At 30.6% G+C, this 22,459-nt stretch overlaps 3 protein-coding genes across 5 annotated transcripts; 2 read left to right on the forward strand and 1 right to left on the reverse strand.

Annotated features, from left to right (window-relative positions):
• Window positions 1-2,876: 2,876 nt before the first annotated feature.
• On the forward strand, window positions 2,877-4,319 carry LOC107017456 (probable F-box protein At5g04010). Its single transcript, XM_015217678.2, has 2 exons — window positions 2,877-3,331; window positions 3,778-4,319. The coding sequence occupies exons 1-2, from the start codon at window positions 2,877-2,879 to the stop codon at window positions 4,145-4,147; spliced, it is 825 nt and encodes a 274-aa protein (XP_015073164.1). The 3' UTR covers window positions 4,148-4,319.
• A 3,574-nt stretch (window positions 4,320-7,893) lies between these two features.
• Window positions 7,894-12,495, forward strand: LOC107015728 (54S ribosomal protein L22, mitochondrial-like). 2 transcript variants are annotated; one of them, XM_027916795.1, is made up of 8 exons: window positions 7,960-7,990; window positions 8,091-8,179; window positions 9,207-9,377; window positions 9,587-9,669; window positions 10,261-10,416; window positions 11,512-11,622; window positions 11,866-11,932; window positions 12,016-12,495. In XM_027916795.1, exons 3-8 carry the CDS (start codon window positions 9,260-9,262, stop codon window positions 12,294-12,296), a joined length of 816 nt encoding a protein of 271 aa, XP_027772596.1. In that variant the 5' UTR covers window positions 7,960-7,990; window positions 8,091-8,179; window positions 9,207-9,259; the 3' UTR covers window positions 12,297-12,495. The 2 variants fall into 2 exon arrangements, with proteins under 2 accessions (XP_015071592.1, XP_027772596.1); XM_015216106.2 differs by lacking the exon at window positions 8,091-8,179 and having other exon boundaries at window positions 7,894-7,990.
• Window positions 12,496-17,041: 4,546 nt separating this feature from the next.
• Window positions 17,042-19,235, reverse strand: LOC107018091 (protein EARLY RESPONSIVE TO DEHYDRATION 15). 2 transcript variants are annotated; one of them, XM_015218464.2, is made up of 4 exons: window positions 19,088-19,143; window positions 18,823-18,916; window positions 17,589-17,953; window positions 17,042-17,486 (listed from the first exon to the last, which is right to left on the reverse strand). In XM_015218464.2, the coding sequence occupies exons 3-4, from the start codon at window positions 17,929-17,931 to the stop codon at window positions 17,341-17,343; spliced, it is 489 nt and encodes a 162-aa protein (XP_015073950.1). In that variant the 5' UTR covers window positions 17,932-17,953; window positions 18,823-18,916; window positions 19,088-19,143; the 3' UTR covers window positions 17,042-17,340. The 2 variants fall into 2 exon arrangements, with proteins under 2 accessions (XP_015073950.1, XP_015073949.1); XM_015218463.2 differs by lacking the exon at window positions 18,823-18,916 and having other exon boundaries at window positions 19,088-19,235.
• Between the last annotated feature and the right edge of the window lie 3,224 nt (window positions 19,236-22,459).

The raw sequence follows: 22,459 nt of genomic DNA on the forward strand, positions 1-22,459 counted from the left end.
TGCTACGAAAGTAATCCCCAAGTAAATTTCGTAGGAAATTTACAATTTTGTAGTAGTTATAAATGTCTTTAAATTATAAATATTTATTGAAGACAATAAGCTAGTATTTGATATATATGTAGGAAGCGAAGACAAATAACTTTATGTAAAATGTTTTAAGGATCGTAAATATTTATTGAAGACGATAAGCTGGTGGCGATTTCATACGCCGAGCAAAGAAAAATCAATACGTAAATATTTTGAAAATTGTAAATATTATTGACAATAAACTGGTCACGATCAAAAATTTGATATATATGTCGAAAGAAAAGATAAATTTTTGTGTAAATATTTATTGAAGATAACAAAATTATTATTTGATATGTTGAGGGCAAAGACAAACAATTACGTAAATGTTTTAAGCATTATAAATATTTATTGAAGACAATAAGCTTGTCATAATTAATATTTCTAGAGGAAGACAAATCATTATGTAAATGCTTTAAAAATGATTAAAATTTATTGAAGACAGTAACCTGATCACGATTTGAAATATCACAAGGAAAGACATGAAATCTTTAAATATTTCAAAAATTAAATTTTATTAGAAAAATAAGCTGGTCACGATTTGATATGTTGAAACAGTCGAGAGGAAAGATAATTCATTATGCAAATCTGATAAGATTATAAACATTTATTGAAGACAACAAACTAATCTTAATATATATGTAGAAAGAGAAAATAAATTTTTATGTAAATATTTTAATGGCAGTAAAAGTTTATTAAAATTTAAACTGATCATGGTTTGATATGTCAAGAGAAAAGATGAATTATTATGTAAATATTTTAAAGATTATAAACAGTTATTAAAGATAATAAACTGATCACAACTGACTATATATATATATATATAAAAAAAAAATTCATTTTAATATTTTAAAAATCATAAATATTTATGGAAGACGATAAAATTATTGTTGCCAATCTATTTTATGAAAATCAAAAATTACTGGTTGTAATAAATCATTCAGAAACACGAAGTAACTGAGATTTTTAGAACCAGTAAGTAAGATGAACAGAAATTTATTTGTAAAAAAATAATTGAATATGTAAAAACTTACCAGAATCTGGAATACTTTTTTTTTAATAATTTAGGAAGAAAATCAAGTCTACTGAATTCACAGTGTCCCCTTAAGGAAATTATTCCCCTCTAGTATCCGAGGTTTGATTTGAAATATAACCTCCCAGGGTAAAATGATCTTAATCAGTAGAGTATAGATACTAAAAACTCTACTGTCAGCGAATCAATCCACAACAGGAAAGTACACGAAGAAATATGTATTTTTTAAGAAGAAGGAAGATCAGAAAATTCGTAGAGAAATATTTTGAAGACTGAATGGTATTTATAGGCAAGAAGAATATATTCTGAAAGGTTGCAACCCTTTCAGAATTGACACGACCATTAATGAAAGGTTGCAAACTTTCAAATGGTATTGACTGTTCCTGAAAGTTGCAACCTTTCAGAACAGTCATGGCGGGAATTTTTAAATATAACGGAATTTAAAACGGGTCACACGCGCGGATCCGAGTCGGGTCAGGTTAACTAAAAAGTTGAAAACATTTCGGTTAACTTCTGTTATCAACTAATTAATTGAAAATAATTTTTTGGCCATTTAATTAATTAAATAAATAATTAAAATAAATTTATCCAAAAAATTATCTCTCGATCATTTGCCAAAGCCAAAGCCGAAGCGAGCGACGACGACGGCGCGAGGGGGGTCCCTCTTTCCAACCCTTTTAACAATTAATAGGAGTGTTTATTTATTTAAACTCTCTTATTTTCATTTCCATTACCGATGAGGGACTATTGCCTTTTTCATTAAAGCATTAGAGGACTTTTCAAGTTTCCAACCTTTCAAGATCTAAACTTTTCAAATTCCTCTCTTTCCCTCTATTTCCATCAATTCTTGCTACATACCCAACAATTACTACCAATATGTCGAGAGGGAGAAGAATAAATATGTGAACCATGCTAATGAACTATAAATATTTTGAAAAACACAACGCTTTATTCCAATTTTTTCAGTATAAAATAGATTTATAGGACTTCATTATTGGTATCAAAATTTAAGAGTGTATTTGATTTTTTGTTATACTAGCTATTTGATTAGATCTTTTTAATTTTCTATTTTGAAAAACTTTATTCAATCTGAATTAAAATAAATTTGATTTATATTTTTTTGATTTAGTTATTCGATTGTGTCATTAATTAATAACATATCATAATTTTATTTGTAATTTCAATATATATATACTACGAGAAGTGAGTATTGAATCTGTTGAATATGCTTTTTAATATAAATCATAAATAAAATTTAAAATACAAAACTTATAAGTATATCAATTATAGATGTTCAAATATAAAATATAAATTGATTATAATAAAAGACAATAATTAAAAAAAACAAAAATAATTAACTCCAACTTAGTTCCAAACTTATATGTAAAGTCCATCTTTTCATTTTTCTTTTCTCTATTAAATTCGAAATCAAACAATATAATTATTAATTTTAAAATTAAATCAGGAAAATAACAATCCAAGTTAGAATTGATGATTTTTTAATTTAATTAAAATAGTGCACAGCACACCAAAATAAAGAGAAAAAAACACAATCTTCCTTGAAGCGTGTCAATAAAAGGACTAATGTGTGAGTAGCCAAATCACATATACGTGGCATGCCACCAAACATGCAAAATTTTCAAGAACTCAACACGTTTCACTTAAATATACATCTATACACTTGACTAAAACTTATATAAAGAAAAATTAACTAAAATTGGATAAAATCTAAGTCTCTAGAGTATCTTATCTTATTTTTCATAAAATAAAAATAAAAATGTCTATAGTTTCATTATCATCACAAAAACAACCACCTCCATGGCAAGTTGTTGTTCTTGTAGCAAATCATCTTGATCCAAAAACTCTAGCAATTTCTTCATGTGTTTGCAAATCATGGTTAATTTCTATGTCTTTAGATCAAATATGGCAACCCCTTTGTTGTTCTTATTATCCTTCTCTATCAACACTTCATAATTTTAATAATAATAATAATGATAATAATGGGTCAAATGTTTCTTATAGGCGGTTATTCGCCCTCGGTCAGAGGGCCAGTAACCGTCGATGGAAACCGCCATCAAAACCTTGTATTTTGCTTAAAAACATCATATTTGCACTAAACATTTATAAAAACTCTACGTGTGTGGTGAGTTTTGTCAAACATGGAGATCAACTTAATTTCGACAAGAAAGGCATTTTTCGATTCGATATCGATGTTGAGCAATATCGGAGGAGGTAAGTGTGTTCAGTTGAATTCTTTTTGTAGGACAGTTGTTTCTTTGAATTTCTGAGAGTCGAATCAAGTTTTTAAATATCTTTTGTTATTAATATACCTTTTTTTTAAAAAAATAACATTTAAAGTGGTTAATTAGGGTGGAATATGATGTTTTTTATTTGGCTTTTAAATGTATAAATTTTATTTCAAAAGATTAGAAGTCTTTTATGTTACAAATTTTGACCATAGTTTATATTAACTAGTATTTAATTATGAAAATTTTATTTCAAAAGATTAAGTAGTTTTTATGTTTGAATTGTGAAAAATGATACCCCGAAAGCTAAGCGAGAATTGTCAAGTCCACCCATCTCATAAACAGATGTGTGACTTTTGTCATTCTTTGACATGAATATTGATATATGTACATATTTTATGGATACTTTATTCCTTGTTTTTTGTTTGTTAGGATTCCTGGCTCCGCCACTGATATCAAGAACGGGGATTTGGGATCGTTCGATACCCTCGGAGATGTGATAATAATGTGGGACGTAATTTTGGAAGGGTATCGAGGGGTTTTCAATGTGATGAATTGTAAAGGAAAAGGTAGGTTTGTTTTAGGGTTAGAAGGGTGGTTTTCGGAGGAGCTACCACCGCCGGGGTGTTGCTCGATCGAGACCGTTAGCGGTCTCGTGGCGGATTTACGGTTAGGATTGAAGCTTGAAGATGGAAAAGCAATGGTGGAGAATATAAGTGCTGGAATTTTGAGTATAATAAGTTGGAGATATTTATTTGTTGAAGATGCTCTTAGGTATTTACAACATTTTCTTTCATCTTAGAAAAAGTGTAAATATTGTCCTAATTAATTAGGAAATGTTTGTGCCCTTTTGGAAAATTTAGTTGGAAAAAAAAGCAGTTCTTTTTTGTTATTAAGTTGATATTTCCTACTAATTTTTGTTGTTGGAGTACTATATATTAATGAGATGTCAATGATGAATTTTGCATTCTAAATTTTGTATAACCTAAAAGTGTTGAGAGGAAATGAGTGATGTCAATGTAATAATTTTCTCAAATTATTGGCAACTATTATGAGAAAAATATTTATACAGATTATCGGTAGGACCTAGCGATGAATAAGTGGGAATTGATCGCATACTTACTGTTGAGAAATAGAAAATTTAATTACGCTGAATTCTATTTTTTCAACATTTTAGTGAAACAGAAAAATAGAAATTGAACGACAAACGTTACATAGTAAAAGAAATTCTTGTTAGAAAATAGAAATTTAACGATGTCAAATTATATTGCTGATCAATAATAATTAACTAATGAGGCGATTTTTATAAAGATAGTGATAAATTGTGTTACCAAACTCGTTCATCACTATATATGTGTTAAGTAGCGATAGCGAAACAATAAAATTCGTAGTAAATGTTGTATTTAATTAAATGAATCAAATTGGAAATTAGAAGGTAGGATCGAATGATATTTACGTATCTTTTTTTGAAAAAAAAAAAGGAAAGGAAGTAAGAAAAAAGAAGATCCTAGTTGGACAATAAAACTTATGCTAAAATAATGTTAAGAGTCGGAACAACTAGTTAGCTACAATTTAGGTAATTAGTTAGAGATAATTGATGGATGAGATTTAATGAATGACTGATTATTTAATCAGTTATTAGCTAGCGACATGATTTATGTATGTAGGTATTGATGGATAGTATTTAAATTAATGACGAACGATTTAGATAATTAGCTAGTGATATTATTTATATAGGTATTAATGGATGAGATTTAATTAATGACGAACAATTTAGGTAGTAGTGGCGCGATTTATGTAGGTGTTGATGGATGTGATTTAATTAATAACGAATTATTAGTAGTTAATTAGTGACACGATTTAGATAGATACTGGCTGGTGAAATTTAATTATATGACGAACGACTTAAGTAGTTATTAGCTAGTAATTATGTAGGTATCGACGGATGAGATCTAATTAATGACAAACGACTTAGGTAGTTAGCTAGTGACACGATTTTTGTAGGTATCGATGGATGTGATTTAATTAATGACGAATCATTTGAGTAGTTAGTTAGTGACACGGTTTAGATAGATACTGACAGATGAGATTTAATTATATGACGAACGACTTAATAGTTATTAGCTAGTAATTATATATAGGTATCGACAGATGAGATATAATTAATGACAAACAACTTAGGTAATTAGCTAGTGACACGATTTATGTAGGTCATCGATGGATTAATTAATGACGAATCATTCAAGTATTTAGCAAGTGATACGATTTATATAGTAATTTATGGATTAATTTTAAGTAATAATGAGTACTCGAAGTAGTTAACTAATAATACAATTTAAATAGGTACCGACAAATGAGATTTATGTGTAATTGGCAATGTTGGCCAAAATCAAAATTCATCATATAATTAAGTTCTATATCATATAAATTTTCAACATTTCATCAATAACATATACATAAAATACCTAGTATAATGAGTTTTTTCGTGTTACAACTAAAAATATTTCTCCCAAAATTTAATTTTCACATTAAGAAGTGATAAAAATCGAATAATTTAAAAACTGCTCAAACTTAATTACTAATATTTAACTGTCCAAAAATGATATATTTTCCAATTTCTTCCATAAAATTATATAGGGAAATTTTTCAAAATGTCAATATTTTAGCATTTAAGAGGACTCATTAGCAACAATTTCAATATTTAGTAAAAATGTCATTTTAGTTTGTTATGTGTCTTATTTATGTTTTTATTATTTATTTTTATTTAAAGAATATAATTATTTAATAACAAAAAGGAGAAAATTAAGGGAGGGGAATATTTCAGAAAAAGGCAAGCATCCTTAATTTTCTCATCAGTTACATTTTCAAATAAAATTAATTTTTTTTTTCTCCAGAATTTTTACCTTTTTAAAATTATACTCATTCCACAATATATTCTATTTATATTTATTATAGTTTTTTATTAGTTTGTATTCATTCTAATAGGTATGCCGAATTTATCTATATAGTCATTTAAGAAAAATATGTGTATTTTCATATATTTTTTCCTATATAGTTATTTTTTTCTTCAAAAATCCTGTATGTATTCATTTCAATATGTATTTTATTTGTATTTCTATTTATTCTAGTTTTTATTTAGAATTTTGTATAATAATATATAAAAAACAAAAAATTAGTATGATGAAAAGTGAATGAAATATAAAATTGAAAATAAATAATTGAATATTTGGTGTACTCATTCTTAAATAAAATACATAACTAGTTGACAGACCTTTAGAATAAATACAAATTAGAAAAAAATGTCAAATTCAGTTGACATACCTTTATTAGTTTGTATTCATTCCAATATGTATGTCAAATAAAATGTAGCTATTTAAGAAATACATTTGTATTCGTATATATTTTTCACTGTGTATTTATTTTTCTTTTCAATATCTTGTTTCCTTTTCTAAGTCGTATTCATTCCAATATGTCTATTATTTGTATTCGAATACAAATAAACTAATAGAAAGTTGTTCTTCTTATAAATAAAATACATAACTAGTTGACATACATTTGGATGAATACAAATTAGGGACAAATACAAGATTCATAAACCATGCAACATGAAATTTTTAATAAATACAAATATTGATAGTATACATAGTGATTTGAATACAAATTAAGAAAGCATACCAAATTCTAAAAAAGAACTATAAATACAAAACAAACTAATAGAAAATTGTTCGACAACTATCCGATCTTCGTCGTCTTTTTCAAGATCCTCACGAGTAGACAAAGATTCTACATTTGCGTTCTGAATTTGAGGAAGGTTTTGCACACCAATGAGTCTTGTAAATGTTCTTACCCTCTTTCTTCCCTCATTTTAGCAGCGGATCATACATTATACACTATTTGTTAAGTAATAAATAAATTAAAGGATGAAAAATCACCAGAAATTGGTTGATTAAGATGAATACCTCTAGTAAGCCTCTTGGATTCAGCCATTGGAGAGTAAATCATAACGGAAATTGAAAAATACAAACAACATTTTTTTAAGATTTAAACAAAAATAAAATTAGAAAAGAAATCTGAAAATAGGATAAAGATTAGAGATACCTTAATCAAAGGAATTCTTGTTGATTCAATTTTGGATTAAAAAAACAACCAAAATATATGGCAAAAAAATATTTGCAACTTGAATGTTGGAGGAAAATCAGAAAAGATAACCATGAGAGAGAAAAAAAATAAATGAGAGAGAGAATTAATAATTTGAAAAGATAAATATGAGAGAGAATGATTTTTTATTTTTTCAAAAAAGGATATATAGAATTAATTGAAAAAGAGAGATAAGATAGGAAGAAAATTGGGACACATAAATTTTTTAAAATAATGACATTTTTGACATTATTGCTAATATTTATAAAGTATGGATATTTTTACTAAATATGTTATTTATTTTGACTAGTTTACTAATTTTTCTAATTATATAACTATGTTTTGGATCAAAAATATTTTGGGCTAAGGGCTATACTTTATGGATCTATAGGCCCAAATTAAAATTGGATAAATATACAAATAAAATAGAGAGACTACAAACGAGGGCCCAAATTTCTAATCAACTGCAGTTTGCTCTTCTCCATTTCTTTCTCCGGCGAAACCTGATGTAAGTTTTTTTCTTTGATTTTACTTTTCTCGCAATGAACTTTTAGTGAATATTGCAAATTGGGTTTTATAGTTTTGTGTATATTTGATGATATATGTAGGAAAAATCAGTTCTTGATTGTTCAAATAGTTGGATTTCAATGGTACCCCAAAAGTGTGTTTGTTTAGCTGCTACAATGCACTTCTAATGGTAAAATAATGGAAGTGTATACTTGGGTTTTTGTTGTTTTGTGTCTATTTCTTGATATATGTAGGAAAAATTGATTCTTGATTGGTCATAAGTTGTATTTGTTCAGTTTATGTTGTGTACGTAACCTGTTTGATGAAATGCCTATGAAAGAATTTGGGTTTATTTCATTGCTAGAGTCTTACAATCAGTCAATACATTAACTATAGGTTTAGTTATTACTTATTACGTTACTCAGACTTTAGTTTTTCGATTCTATTGTTTATTTTTATATGTAAGTGGCGAAGGAGTACGAACGCGCTCGTGAACACATTTTTTTTTTTGGGCATTGACCCCCTACCTTGTTAATAAAACTTCAAAATATAATTGAGAGGAGGGCTACACCATATCTCCCTAGTTACACATCAAAAGATATTTCCAGACTTCAATTGAACACTTCTTCAGAGAGAACACTACTACTGATTAATGACGCTCTAATTAGCTATGTTTTCAGCAAAAAGTGGGAGTGGATCTCTTAGCCTAAGTCCTTAAGGAACATCATAAGTAAATAAAAGGTACTAATTTTACATTAGACATGTAGTTTGATGCAGCTGAGGCATTTCTTGGGAAGCGACTCTTTAAGAAAAGGTTGTCCTTCATAAGCTCATTGAATACTTAAGATGTTAGGTTTGTCAATGCATGGGCATCATCTTTCTAGTGTATATATAAAGTGACCATAGGTAGACAACTTTTACGTCCAATTATGCTTTGTTAAGCTTACAGTGACAATGTTCTCTGTTATCGCTTGTATAAACTATTGGGAAACTATTAGCTGCACCCAAGTGTGTGATCTAGCAAATCTCAATAGTGGAAAAATGCTAGGAGATTTCTACATGTACTTGTACCTCTGCAGATGGAAGATCATACTTTTCTCTCGATTGTGCTCTTAGTGAATTTTATTTTACTTTTTCAATTTTTTCTAATGTTTTCACAGGGAACATTGACTTGCATTAACAGACTAAAATAATTATTATGCTTCTCTGCTTTGTAGACAAACTGAGATTGTTCTAGAGGTATTGAGGGGGATTTTGTTTAGCTGAAGAAATGGTGGGCTGGGAACGTCATCTTCAGTGCATACTTCGTCAGGCTGGGAAGAGATATCAACAAAATCTAACTGTTCCTTTCAATTCATTGTTTCACTCAAAGGCAACTCCAGTACTCGGTAAATCTTAGTTTTTCTGTGTGGAGTATGATAAAACTGATGTTAGGAGTGTCTCATGATCAGTGTAAATAGATGATGCAACAAGAGTAAAAGCTAATCGATTATGGGGTTTAAAGATCTGCTTTTATTTGTCTTCAAGTCCTTTTCATTTACTATGTCTCAAGTTATACATCAACTTATTTGATAGTTGAACATAATGCATTTTCTAGGTGAGGCGCCTTATTTACCAAGGATGCAGAATACACCTTCTCCTTGCATCTCAAGGCCATTGTACCAATATCTACAACATCTGGTAATACTTTAATGTCCTTTACTTGATCTATTTGTGCCCATTTATGGTGTGCTGAGTTGATATTCTGTGATTGTGTTTTTCTTGTTTCAGTGGGATGAACATTTTATGTGGTAGAGCTTCATGGTAACAAAAAATTCATTAATTGGAGATCTTATCTTATGTTCATAGTTGTTAGGGCGTTAGACTAAAGCATGCGTCATTCAAGCAGCTAACTCCTGCTTTGAGATATTTACAGAACGATCTAAATATGAGTGAGTACCTTAATGTACACCTAGTTACTAACTATCAAGAAAGACTTATGCACATGCACTAATAGTTATATCTATAAGAACATTAACACAATATGTTTTCTTACAAATGCTTTTCTTATTTTATCTACTTCTCCAGTATAGATATGCCTATTCAATTACTTATAATGACTTACAACTTGCAAGCTACAAAAGGCACTTATGCTTCTTTTTCTTTACTTTTTTGATAACTGTTGTGTCGGGGTTTATGTTCTTTAGCTATCAAATGGTTCACCTGCAAAACTAGAATTTAATTTGTTCAAACAGTTCCATTGTTTTTAAATGTTTATTTTACTTTTGATAGGGTTTGTCTAGTTCAAGGACATTACTTGCAGACGATGCAACACCAGTTTCTTCTCCATTAACACCAATGATACCATCAAGTACGGGAAGTACAGAAGCAGAGAAAGCAATTTCTAAACCTTCAAAAGTTCAAGCTATTTTGAAGGGTATAAAACAGGTATGAGATGCCACAGCCTTCTGGTTTTATGAGAATTATATGTTTTATTTGCTTCTTTCTAGGTGGAGTTCTTAGATCTTTCTTCTTCATCTTACATAGCATCCACTTGCTGCTACCTTAACCTAGCATTACCTGCTTAGGAAAGTCTCCCGAACTCCTAAATGTCTTCTTCCAGATTCTCTCCTTACAGGGCAGCCATCCACACATTCTTTCTTCCAGATTCTCTCTGTCGGCCAAGGGAGTTGGCCTTGTTTACAGGAAATAGTTCACTATTAAAATTGGGTGAGTTGCTTTTCTTTTTTGATATCTTTGGTGTTGGGGACAGTTTACATGCACCTCATTTAATCCATCCTTTACATGTTACCTCTCACCAACGTAGTTATCGGGTAACTGTTTTCACCAAGGCTTTAGACAGATCTGAAGAATTCACCAGTGTACACAGTTTGCACTTTACTGGGATTCGCTTGGTTCTCTTTGACCACTAGTCCAGCCCCTCAGAGACCGAAACATTTGTTTTTTTTCGGAATTCTCTCTTTATCATCTTCGTTCGATTTTTCCTGACAAATTTTGTTCCCAATCTATTGTAATCCTTTGTATCAGCAAATCTCTCTCCTGTTAAAAAGGACTTATTTCAACTTTTATATCAAATCAACTACATTTGAGTCTAGAAATAGTTGTGGTTGCCTATATGACTCATCTATTCTCAAAGAATTGATCATAGTTAAACTACAGATAAACTTTTTCTTGGCGACTATTAACTTACTACAACCCTCCTTTAATTGAGCTTGGAGTTAGCTATGCTTTGTGGAGTTTGAGTGGTTTATCATTTCAAGCAGTTTGTTGGGACTTTCTACATTTATAACTTGTCTGTATTTTTACAAGTCATGACATCTCCCCCTTTACCTGGTCCATGATCTTGCCTGATTTTTCAGATAAATTTTCCAAACTTGGAAGTCCATGGGGTAGTTATGAAATCCTGCTGTTTGTTGAATTGAGATCGCTAACAATCTTTATTGATTTTACCCCCACCAGCAGCAACTGCTAATAATCCTAGACCTGCTAATCTTTTATATTTTAACGTGTTGTCCTTTTCAGAGCCCAAAGAAGGTGAACTTGGTTGCTGCATTAGTTCGTGGTATGCGTGTTGAAGATGCATTGTTACAGTTGCAAGTGACGGTAAAGCGAGCTGCCAAAACTGTCTATCAGGTAAGGCCACTGCCGCTCCGATATCAAAAGTAATTGCTTCTATGACAAATATATTGCCTATGGTTCCGTTAAAACAGGAGACCACATCTATCCAGAAGAAAGCACACCAAGCTGTATGCTAACCTCGACAGTGTTCTTCCCCAAACACCAAAGTGCAAGCCCCTAAGTTGTACTACTATTGTCTAACATGAGAAGTACAAAGAAGTTGATTACTCATAGTTCAAGTGTACATTTGTCGTGTAGGTTATACACTCTGCTCGGGCAAATGCAGTGCATAACTATGGATTTGATCCAGATCGCCTTCTTGTTGGTAAAATGACGGACAATAACTTTACATGTTTTCATCTCATTTCTACCCTTGGAGTACTTCAACCTTATTCATGTTTGATGCAGCTGAGGCATTTCTTGGGAAGGGACTCTTTAAGAAAAGGTTGTCCTACCATGCCAAAGGAAAGTGTGGAATGATGGTGAGGCCAGAATGTAGATTGACAGTGGTTCTTAGGGAGATAACACCGGCAGAGGAGGCCGAGATAGCTAAGTTGAGAGTACACAATTTCAAAAAGCTAACTAAACGTGAAAGACGTCTTGTCCCTCACAAGCTCATTGAGACTACTCCAATATGGAACCGCAAGAGCAAAGCTAGAAGTAGTGGCACAGGTACTGTTGCTGAATGAGCCACGACCTCGTTGTAGTACTTTTTTTGTTTTTAGAAACCAATGCAAATTACATAAAGATCAGTGGTTGATGAAAATCCATTGCATCTCATCACATTTTTTTTTGTAAGAGCTGTAACTTAAAGTTAATCCCTGGTTTCTGTTTTCTTCTTGCTAGGCAATACCCTCTCCTTTTTATAGTGTTGTTGAAGTACCTCTATTTTTTTTTCTCGATTTAAGTATCTGGTAACTGAAATTCATTGGCCTGATAAATTTTGACTCGTATTGGATAGGTACACGCTAAAAGTTGAAGGGGAGTCTCAGAGTAATGATAAAATTGTCTCTATGTGATTGGTCATAGTTCAGAGTCATTGCATTAGATCCTATGCAAGCACTAGGGTAGATTCTTAGTGTCACACTTGGATCTTGTGTGAACTTGAGATGCTTTGGGTATCAAAATGCCTCAGGTACACGTTAAGCCCTAAAGGGTTGACACCCTTCCTTTCGAAAGGGAATATTCCATTCTCCCTCTTTCTAATAGTTATAAATAAGCATGTGATGTGTTATCTTTTTTCATGAATCAAAGATATAATTTTGGTTAAACAAACAAATGTTTTGCCATTATGATTATTTCTTTGTTCCCAGAAATGAATGAAGTACATAAAAAGTCTTCCTAATTTGTAATAACTATCCATAGTCCATGTGCCATGAGAGTGTTAACACTGTTGCAAGCACATGTATCGAGTAACTCTAACCACCAATACTTTAGCAGTTGAAAAGAAATCACCTATGAGAAATGACAACTCTTGGGTTACAACCTACAATATATAAACGAATCAACTTTTTTGTTGTTTTTCTTTCTTTTCTTTCTCAATCATGCTCTCAACAAATGCATATGGAAAAGATTCTAAACACTCTACAGATGAAGAGAAAAAACTAGCTTTGCAATCAAAATAAGTAATTGAACAACATGATTTCGAATAATAAAAACTAATACAAGCAACATGTCTTGGCTTTACACATCAAGATCTCTGTGTCTGTTGATCTCGACGCCTAAGTAGTCAACAGGTCCTTGAACAGCCACATGAGGCTTTGCAACTTGAACACGAACAGCAGATACCTGCGGATACATGTTGAGGGTTGTAGATGCGATGAGCTCCGCCACATTCTCTAGCTAATATGTTTTTTTCTCATGCCTTTCTTCGTTCATGGTAGGGGTGTGCAAAAATCGAACCGACCAATAAACCGAACCGATAAAATGTTATTGGGTTATTGTTATTGGGTTATTGGGTTTTTAATGGGTTTAGAAAAATAATTATTGGGTTATTGGGTCGGTTTCGGTTTTTCCTATTGGGTTATTGGGTAAGCCGATAACCCAACAAGACGATAGTTATTTACTACTTTACCCTTCCTCAATATTAAATATACATAATTTAATACATAAATAGATTCAATATTAGCTTTTCAGGCTATGTGATTTTTTGGTTAGGAAATTGGTGAGAACTTTGTTGATTATCTGGTGGATCAAGCAACTGTTCAAGATTGTCTCATTGAAATATTTTATTTTAGTTTTAATTCTAGTTCGTAATTGTAGGCGATAGCTTTTGCAAGTTTGTGAATGTTAGTAATTTGATCAGCATTAAAAGTTTTCTATTATGTTTTGGCGGTAAGTTGGTAACATGTAATTATAACATACGTACTATTATATATTATTTGATCGACATTTTCTTATTGGGTTAACCGAAACCGAACCGATAACATCAAAAACCGATAAACCGATAAAAATTTTCTTATTGGGTTAGCATATTTTAAAACCGAAAACCGATAAACCGAACCGATTATATGTAAAACCGAACCGAACCGACCGATGCACACCCCTAGTTCATGGTTTGATATCCTGGTGTCCTAGACATAGAGGAAGAACCACACCAGTTGTAAAGATATGACACTTGGGCCTAACAGAACCCCAAAAGCTAGCTTATAAGGAGAGGATTGTCCGAGTCCATATAAGGAGACCACTAGTCCATTCCCGAACCAATTATAGACTTAGGCATAAAACATATATTGGACCCTAAACTTGGCTTCAAATTTTAATTTTGACCTCCAGCTTTCATAATGCACAAACAAGCAATTTAACTGTCCAACTTTCTAATAAATAAACACATGAATCCTACATGGCACAATACACGTAGGACAAAAATGACATGTAGGGCTACATGTAGGACATGTGTGTCTATTTGTTCAACTTTATACATGTTTAAGTGTCTACTTGTGCACATCCAAATTTGAAGGGCATAAATGTAATTCGAAGCCAAGTTAAATACATATTTATGTATTATGCCTAAGACTTTTATCCACTCTAACACCAATCCTTCCTAAAATTGGTGGTTATAATCTACTAAGACTATACTATAGGAGAGGTAAACAGACCTAGTGTGTAGAGAGGCTGAGGAGGGTAGAGTATACGTATACCTTACTCCTACCATTGAGAAGGCAGAGAGATTGTTTTCAAAAGACCCTCGACTAAGCAAACAGTGAAAACGATGCAATAGCAACAAATAGAAACAACAACAAGATAATAAGTGATACAAAAAGTAGTGATATAATTCTAAAAATAAGGGAAAGAAACGAATAGTACTAAAACTCGAGAAAAGAGAACCAAAAAACGCTTGATTACTTACCAACCTTCTATTCTACCACGATCTTTACTCATATTTTTGTCTAACATGATCTCTTCTTCTTTTTTTTCTTTCGATTTTTGCAACGATTTACATTTGATTAGACATTTAACTAGCATTGCAGGATGCAACATGGCAACAAAGTTGGAATTTTTGCAGTATATTCATCTCATGCTGGTTTTGGGTTTGACCCATGGAATTAATCATTAATGTATGGATGCAACACTTTCCCCGGACACTATTTGAACGTGAAATATTTTGTGCACTGGACTAGCTAGTCGCAAGTCATATAAATCTAGACAAATGAAGTAATTTCACAAAAATTCTCAATATTTCCCTCTTTTATGAATTTGAACTAGAGATATATTTCAGTTTCCAACTAAATAAACGCAAAAAGACAATGCCTTTACATTGTTAGTATATACTATTAAGAAGCAATTGAAACCCATTTCACTAATCCAAATTGTTTGCACAATCAAAGATGTTTAAAGAACCACAAAAAAAGCAGAAGTGAATGAGTATCATATTTTGCACACTATAAGAAAAAGAAATAAAGAAATGCTGAAAACAAAGAGAAACTTTTTAAAGTACTTACTGGTGCTGGCTGATGCCATGAATGTTGTGAAGTCAACAAAATTGCTAAACAGAAAAAGCTTCTTGGTGGCTGGTGGGGGTGAGGGATTGGGGGTAGTAACAATGAAAATAGTGTAAAATAACAAGAATCATTGAGTCGTAAATTACTAATTTCATTTTTAAATTATTGATAGTCTTAAAAATATATTTTACCTGATTAACTAAATTTATATATATCGTGATTTGCCGTACCACAAAATTTGGGATCAAGCAAAAGCGTCAATTATATTTCATAAAATTCATGAACTAATATACATGATAAAACTAAGATAATTCTGAATTTCTTTTGTTGTGTCATTGTGTGTGACCACAAAACTCCAAAAACACCATGTTATGCCTAAAAAGTCAATGAGTATCATTCACTGGGTCATTTCAAATTGACCCATAAAACTTGGGGCAAAACGGTCATATCTGCAAAATTTATGGACTGATATTAACACATGAAAAACTAATAATCTCAAATTGCAGAATTGTGACCTCAAAAGTCCTATTCACTTGATCAATCCTATGGATCTATTAATACAGATTTTATTCTTATTTTGTGAAAACATAAAATATATTTTTAATAAAAATTTAATTTAAGTAAAATATTTCAAAAGTCATATACCAAGAAGAATATATTAATGAAGATGTCTGTCCTAATGAAATAAATAAAAAATAAAACATGTAATTATACCTATATTAAAGCAAATGAAAATCATAGTGTTGTCCACTTGTTACTTGTTGGGTTCTACGAGTTAAATGTTATTGTTAATGAAATTAGAGACAATGTGGGATCACTTTCACATAGTATTGCTTTCATTAATTATTAATTAATACTATGAACATAGACCCAAACCAAACAAAAGAAATAAAGTGGAGTTTGGACTCTTCCTAGCTAGTGCCCAATGATGAGGAAAATCTTTTTAGCCTAATGGACCTTTCATTAAGCTTATCTTTTTTCAAAGAAATAATCATGTTATTTTGGTAAGCTACATTATCTAATGACACTGATTTTTGGAGATAAATTTGTACCTAATCTAATTATCTTTTAATTAATATAAATATTGAGTAAAGATGACCTACTAATGTTCAGACAAATAGAATACTGAAATTTGAATCGTGACCTAAAGAGATTATTGATAGAGAGCTTACTTAACCATTAATAAAAGTGACCTAGACACAAGGCTAAGAAAGGATTGATAGAGCGTACCTATCAATTAACAACACTTGATTGAGACTAATAGCTTCAGGATTTGAATTCAAAACAACGCTAAAATATATAAACAATAACGTAACAGCCTAATTTCACAAGTGAGCGTATACTCAAGACCTTATACCTACCTTTGAAGTTATAGAGGTTGTTTCCGATAGACCATCCAAGACCGAAGGAATTGCCAAAAATTATAATGGCCTGCATCCCCAAAGGCTGAAACTAAAGAGGGAAGGCAGAAATTTAGAACATTCTTCAAGAAATAAAACTCAAAAGACATGCTCTTTTTGTCAACTGATTTTTACATATATATTTTTTTTCACTTTAGACAAGTTTTGATGTTTACAAAGTTAAAAAACTGATGAAAAGGATATACTAAAACTATGAACAAGGCTAGATACAAAAGTGCCACGTCTACCTTGCTCTATGCAAAAGATAAACAAGAACTAAAGACTCTTGAAACTTTCTCAATTGCTGCTTTTGAAAGATTAAAAGCTGCAGATCAAGAACTAACATACACCCAAACTACAAACCAAGAACTTCTGCTTAAGCTGAACTACATTTAGCGGGGCTGCTGGATGCGGCGAAGGCTGTTCTTTGGGCTAACAATCTTTGCTGGTTTCTCGTACAACTTTGGAGGTTCGATAGGAGATTTTGGCTTTGGCATGCTCAGTGTCCTTACGAGTGCCTCAGAACCCTTGGGTAAACCTGTAGTCAAGAGGTAAATGCGAGTAAGAACCAACGACATGAAAATCATAGTCTACGGAATCGTAGATAATGGAGATTGGTGTATACTAAATTGCAACATACCATTGACACCAGAGAGTGATGACTTGATGCCTTGTTGCTCAGTTTCAGATGATTGAAGAAATTCTTCAAACTGAGCTTCCATATTCAAAATATCCTCATCGACATCAAGATCAATGTTTTCGGGAAGCAAGTCAGCAACATCATTTCCAGCAAAACCAAAATCATCATCACCATATTCCTCTCCTTGATGCTGGCTAGTCCAGTAGTCGCGGAACCATGTTGCAGTTGTTACCAAATTCCACCATTCAGGTGAAAAGTCCTCCACTTGTTGCACATAAGATGGGATGAAGAGAGGTGCATTCGGATTCAGTGTTGACGACCTTCCTCCAGAAACTAACGCCATTCTTCTTTCTCCAAATTGCTATCTGAAGACATTTGAGAAAAGAATGAATCCAACATATTAGTGCATAAATACAGCAAAGAGTCAAGATATGATCACATAATCTAGGAAGCTGCAACTCAAACATTCAACTAATATCTAGAACATAGAAAACTAGAAATTTCAGCAAAACTACTTTAACAAACCCCCCTTGAGGAATGATTCTACGATGATAACCAAAACCATGGAACCGATTACAAACAAATATTCTCTAATTAACGAATAAAATCTATCAAACGTGAATACTCAGCTTCCACATCAATATCAACTTACTATAACAACTATTCTTTCTCCATCACTCTTTCAGATTTAACTAAAATAATGAATTCCAACCACGAAAACTACTCAAATCCAACAGATCTACTCATACAAATTTCACATAATCATCAAAAAGACCTTTTGGAATTTAGATAAACGACTATAAATCGCCACAGACCAAGTCAAGGTCAATCAATCAATGAAAAGTATAATTAAAACTACAATCTATAGTCACAGTTTTCCAACTGATCAAACTTTTCAAGTCAAACATTTTTCAGTTATTGATTGACCTTGACTTGGAAAATATATTTGGATCAATCATTTTTCCATTAGAAACTTCTCACTTCCAAGTCAAACTTCATACTCATCAAAATATCCTTCACGATCGCTAGAAAAACTGTTCATCACAACTCATCCCAACCAAATATCAATCATTTTTAGCAATAATTACATCAAAAAAAATCCAAATTTCAAACACAATTCAACAGATCGGAAAAACAAAAGACAAAATCTCAAATCAAAAAGCGGAAATGTAATATTAAAATTTCAATTCCATCTTCCAACTGATCAATTACAGTTCAGCTAAAAGATGCTCACCAATCAATACAAACAACCAAAAATCAATCATTTTCCAGTAAAACTTCTCACTTCCAATTCAAACTTCATACTCATCAAATGTTCTTCACGATCGCTAGAAAAAAAGTTCATCACAACCAAAAATCAATCATTATAAGCAAAAATTACATTAAAAAAATCCAAATTTCAAACACAATTCAACAGATCGGTAGACGGAAAGACTAAATCGCAAATCAAAAACCAGAAAATTCGAAACTAATAGCCATAATAGTGATATTTACAGTACCTTAAACGAAGAGAAAAATATCTTTCAACTACAGGAGCGACTCGTACACGTATGAAGTCTTATCTCCAATCGGGAAAAGGCCTACTATTTATAGCAAGAATACCAAGCCTAGAAGGTTCGTAACCGAAGCATAGGATCGGGGAAGACCAAGGCAACCTAATGATTGACTTGCAACAATTAAATTATATTCCTATAATAACTTATTCTAAATTTTAAAAATCTTTAAATCTAGATTTTTGTTATCACCAACCGGCTATTCAATTTTACGTTGTTAGTATATATAATTTTTAAAGAATATAATCATAGCATTTGTTTATTATTTTTGTTGATGATATTTTAATATAATAATCAATAAAAATATTGAGATTATTTTCATGAATACATTACATTATAATTAAAATATGTTATTTAATTATATTATATATTTTTATTTATTTATAGTAATTTTCATGTAATTTCTCGTGAAATAAATATTAGTACCTTTGTGGATAATGATTTTATCCATATTGGAACTGCAAAGGTAGTGGTATCCATGTTGTTGATTTATCAAAGATTTAATTGGGACAATAACTTTTTTTTTGGGTTATATGTAAGAGAATATTAATAGGTCAAATAATTTTTCATATTGAGTCAAAATATTTTCGAAATATGATAGTGTTTGACTACTTAGAAAATGAAAATAATACTCAGGCAATTATTTATCATGTAATAATAAACTATATAAATAGGAAATTTGGGAGGAAAAAATTTGCTAGCCTTTGTTTTTTTGTTTAATTATATAATATTTAAAATATACTGATTCGATTAATTCAAATCAATAATTTTTCATATTCTTTATTCTTAAAGACGAGAAACTCTCATTCTTTTCTCTCTCTTTTTCCATCTCTAATTTTGAAAAATGGTTGAGAAAGAAATATATTCAGTGTCTAGCTAATTAATGAGGAAATTTCAATCCATAGGTAATAATATTGAGATGAATGGAGTATTGATCGATACGAGTTTGACAAACGACAAATATATCTTGAAAAAAGATTAAAAGTGTATATTTCGAAATTCACATAGGATAGTGGTTGACTACTTAGAAATTGAAAATAATAGGTACATGCAGAGAGAGAGTTTTGGAGGAAAAAAATTGTTAGCCTTTGTTTTTTGTTTAATTATTTAATATTCAAAATATGTTGATTCGATTAATTAAATCAATACTTCTTCGTACTCTCTACTCTTTAAAGACGAGAAACTCTCATTCTGTTCTCTTCTCTTTCTCTCTCTAATTCTGAAGAAAGATTGATAAAGAAATGGATTTCGTTTGTAGCTAATTAATGAGGATATTTCAATTGATAAGAAGTAACATTGAGATGAATTGAGGACTGGTCGATACAAGAACAACAAATGTCTCAGAAAAAGAATAAAGTTAAAAGTGTTATATTTTCGAAATTCAAATGTGAAAACTTTAATTACAAATAAAGAAATATCGTCTTTTTCTCAACTCATAAAATTAAAAGTATTATATTTTCGAAATTCAAATTTAAAAACTTTAATTACAAATAAAGAAATATCATCTCTCTCACCTCACAGGTGGTGATACATTCGTTTACATATTTAATTCAAAGCATCATTGATAGGGGATGTATCTTTAGATTAAAAATTACATTGATTTGATATTAATTAATAAGAGATGAAGACAAACATGATAGGTGACATTTTTTGTCTGTGAGAAAATAGTAAATAAATAGACTTGTGTGATATTCTTTAAGCCAAATTAATTACTTAATCCTTTATTTAGTGACTGCCGATAAAGCATATTATTACGCAAAGTACAGTGTCTAGATAATAAGGTATTATTAAAGAAGGAAAAAAGACACTCCACCATAAAAATCTTTAACTTAATTTAGAATTAATTGTCCTTTTGCTACATTACATAAATTAAGATAGTAAAAGCATGAAATTCTAATACAACTTTAAGGCCTCATTCAACTGATAAAGATCTTTAAATTTGTTGAATTTTTTCTTCATGTATTTTAACTACGCCATTTTTCTATTAAATCATTGAATCATTTATAATTTGTTTCATTTAAATACTGTTAGCTAATTTAGATAGCCTTTTCTACTATAAATGCCTTTAACTGTACTCATATTGTGATGGTTTTGATGAAAAATGAACACAAAATGTGTGTTAGTGCCGTTTGTTTTCTAATGTGTTCATATGACTTAAAATAAAACACAATATTCTTGAACATTTTCACTATTAATTGGACTAAAGAGTTTTGGAACAACATATGTATCCTCTATCAATATTGCTCACAAAATCTGGTTTCACATCAACCAACGGCGTTTAAAAAGAAATAAATTACGAGTGGTTTAATCATTCAATAGAAAAATAACATAGTTGAAGTATCTGAAAAAAACTCAACAAGTTTACAATCTGTTTTTGTATTCCCAACTTTAACTATACATAACCATGTTCTAATTTATTTATTTATTCTTTTAGTTTCCCTAATGATGTTCCTTACCTACCAAAAGTTTCATAAATGCTCTTAAAAATGACTTTATATTCGAGAAAATTCGAACTCGAGATTTGTATATTCAAAATTTTATATACATATATGGTTAATGAAGTTTTTTATTACAAAATACTTTTTTAAGCAAAAATTAATAGGTTCAATATTGGAACCGCTAGTAAAACCCGTTACTCATTTTGTGATATATATAATAAAAGATGATTTCGTAAAATTAATCAAGATACGTATTTATTTAGCAGTGGAGTGATCGAGGAGACAAAGTAGCCGGTAAAGTGTTAAAGACATGTACACGTGTTCATATTCAAGTCGAGAAAGAGAAAATTATTGGGCCCGATACCGCATGTTATGGGCTTGTTACTGTGGGCCAAGTGTAAATTATTCAACGGACTATATAAAAAGGCCTTATTTAATCTAACGGCTCAAAATGGATTGGGTAGTTATGATGACGTGTTTAAAAAGGAGAAAAAAAATAATCATAAACAATGCTATTATTTCAATACTTTAATTTTAAAATGTAGCACAATATATGTATTACGAATATGTATAATATAAAAAAATTATTGGTTCATCGTTTGTGGGTTATTAGTTTAGGAGTGTTGGTTTTAATTTTTTTAAAAAATTATCTGATTATTGATACTTAATGATTTGAGGTTTTTGGATTAAATAATTTAATACTTAATTAAGAAATTATATTTATACCATTTAGTGTAGAAACTTTTTGATTTAAAATTTATTTTTATACTTTTATTTTTGATGGTCTCAAACTCTCAATTACTCTTTAATGTACTAGTGTTTGCTTTTGAGTAACATGCCATATTTGATTTATCACTTTACTTGTAAGTGATTCTTAATA

Source organism: Solanum pennellii, chromosome 4, assembly GCF_001406875.1.
Source record: "Solanum pennellii chromosome 4, SPENNV200".
NCBI lineage: Eukaryota > Viridiplantae > Streptophyta > Magnoliopsida > Solanales > Solanaceae > Solanum > Solanum pennellii.

What these genes read in the sequence shown, in the direction of transcription:
- LOC107015728 (XM_015216106.2), top strand. Translation starts at nt 9,260, where the DNA reads ATGGTGGGCTGGGAACGTCATCTTCAGTGCATACTTCGTCAGGCTGGG. An exon ending in AAAGGCAACTCCAGTACTCG is followed by an intron (nt 9,378 to 9,586) that starts GTAAATCTTAGT and finishes TGCATTTTCTAG; the next exon opens with GTGAGGCGCCTTATTTACCA. An exon ending in ACCAATATCTACAACATCTG is followed by an intron (nt 9,670 to 10,260) that starts GTAATACTTTAA and finishes TACTTTTGATAG; the next exon opens with GGTTTGTCTAGTTCAAGGAC.
- LOC107017456 (XM_015217678.2), top strand. Translation starts at nt 2,877, where the DNA reads ATGTCTATAGTTTCATTATCATCACAAAAACAACCACCTCCATGGCAA. An exon ending in GTTGAGCAATATCGGAGGAG is followed by an intron (nt 3,332 to 3,777) that starts GTAAGTGTGTTC and finishes TTTGTTTGTTAG; the next exon opens with GATTCCTGGCTCCGCCACTG.
- LOC107018091 (XM_015218463.2), bottom strand. Translation starts at nt 17,931, where the DNA reads ATGGCGTTAGTTTCTGGAGGAAGGTCGTCAACACTGAATCCGAATGCA. An exon ending in ATCACTCTCTGGTGTCAATG is followed by an intron (nt 17,487 to 17,588) that starts GTATGTTGCAAT and finishes TCTTGACTACAG; the next exon opens with GTTTACCCAAGGGTTCTGAG.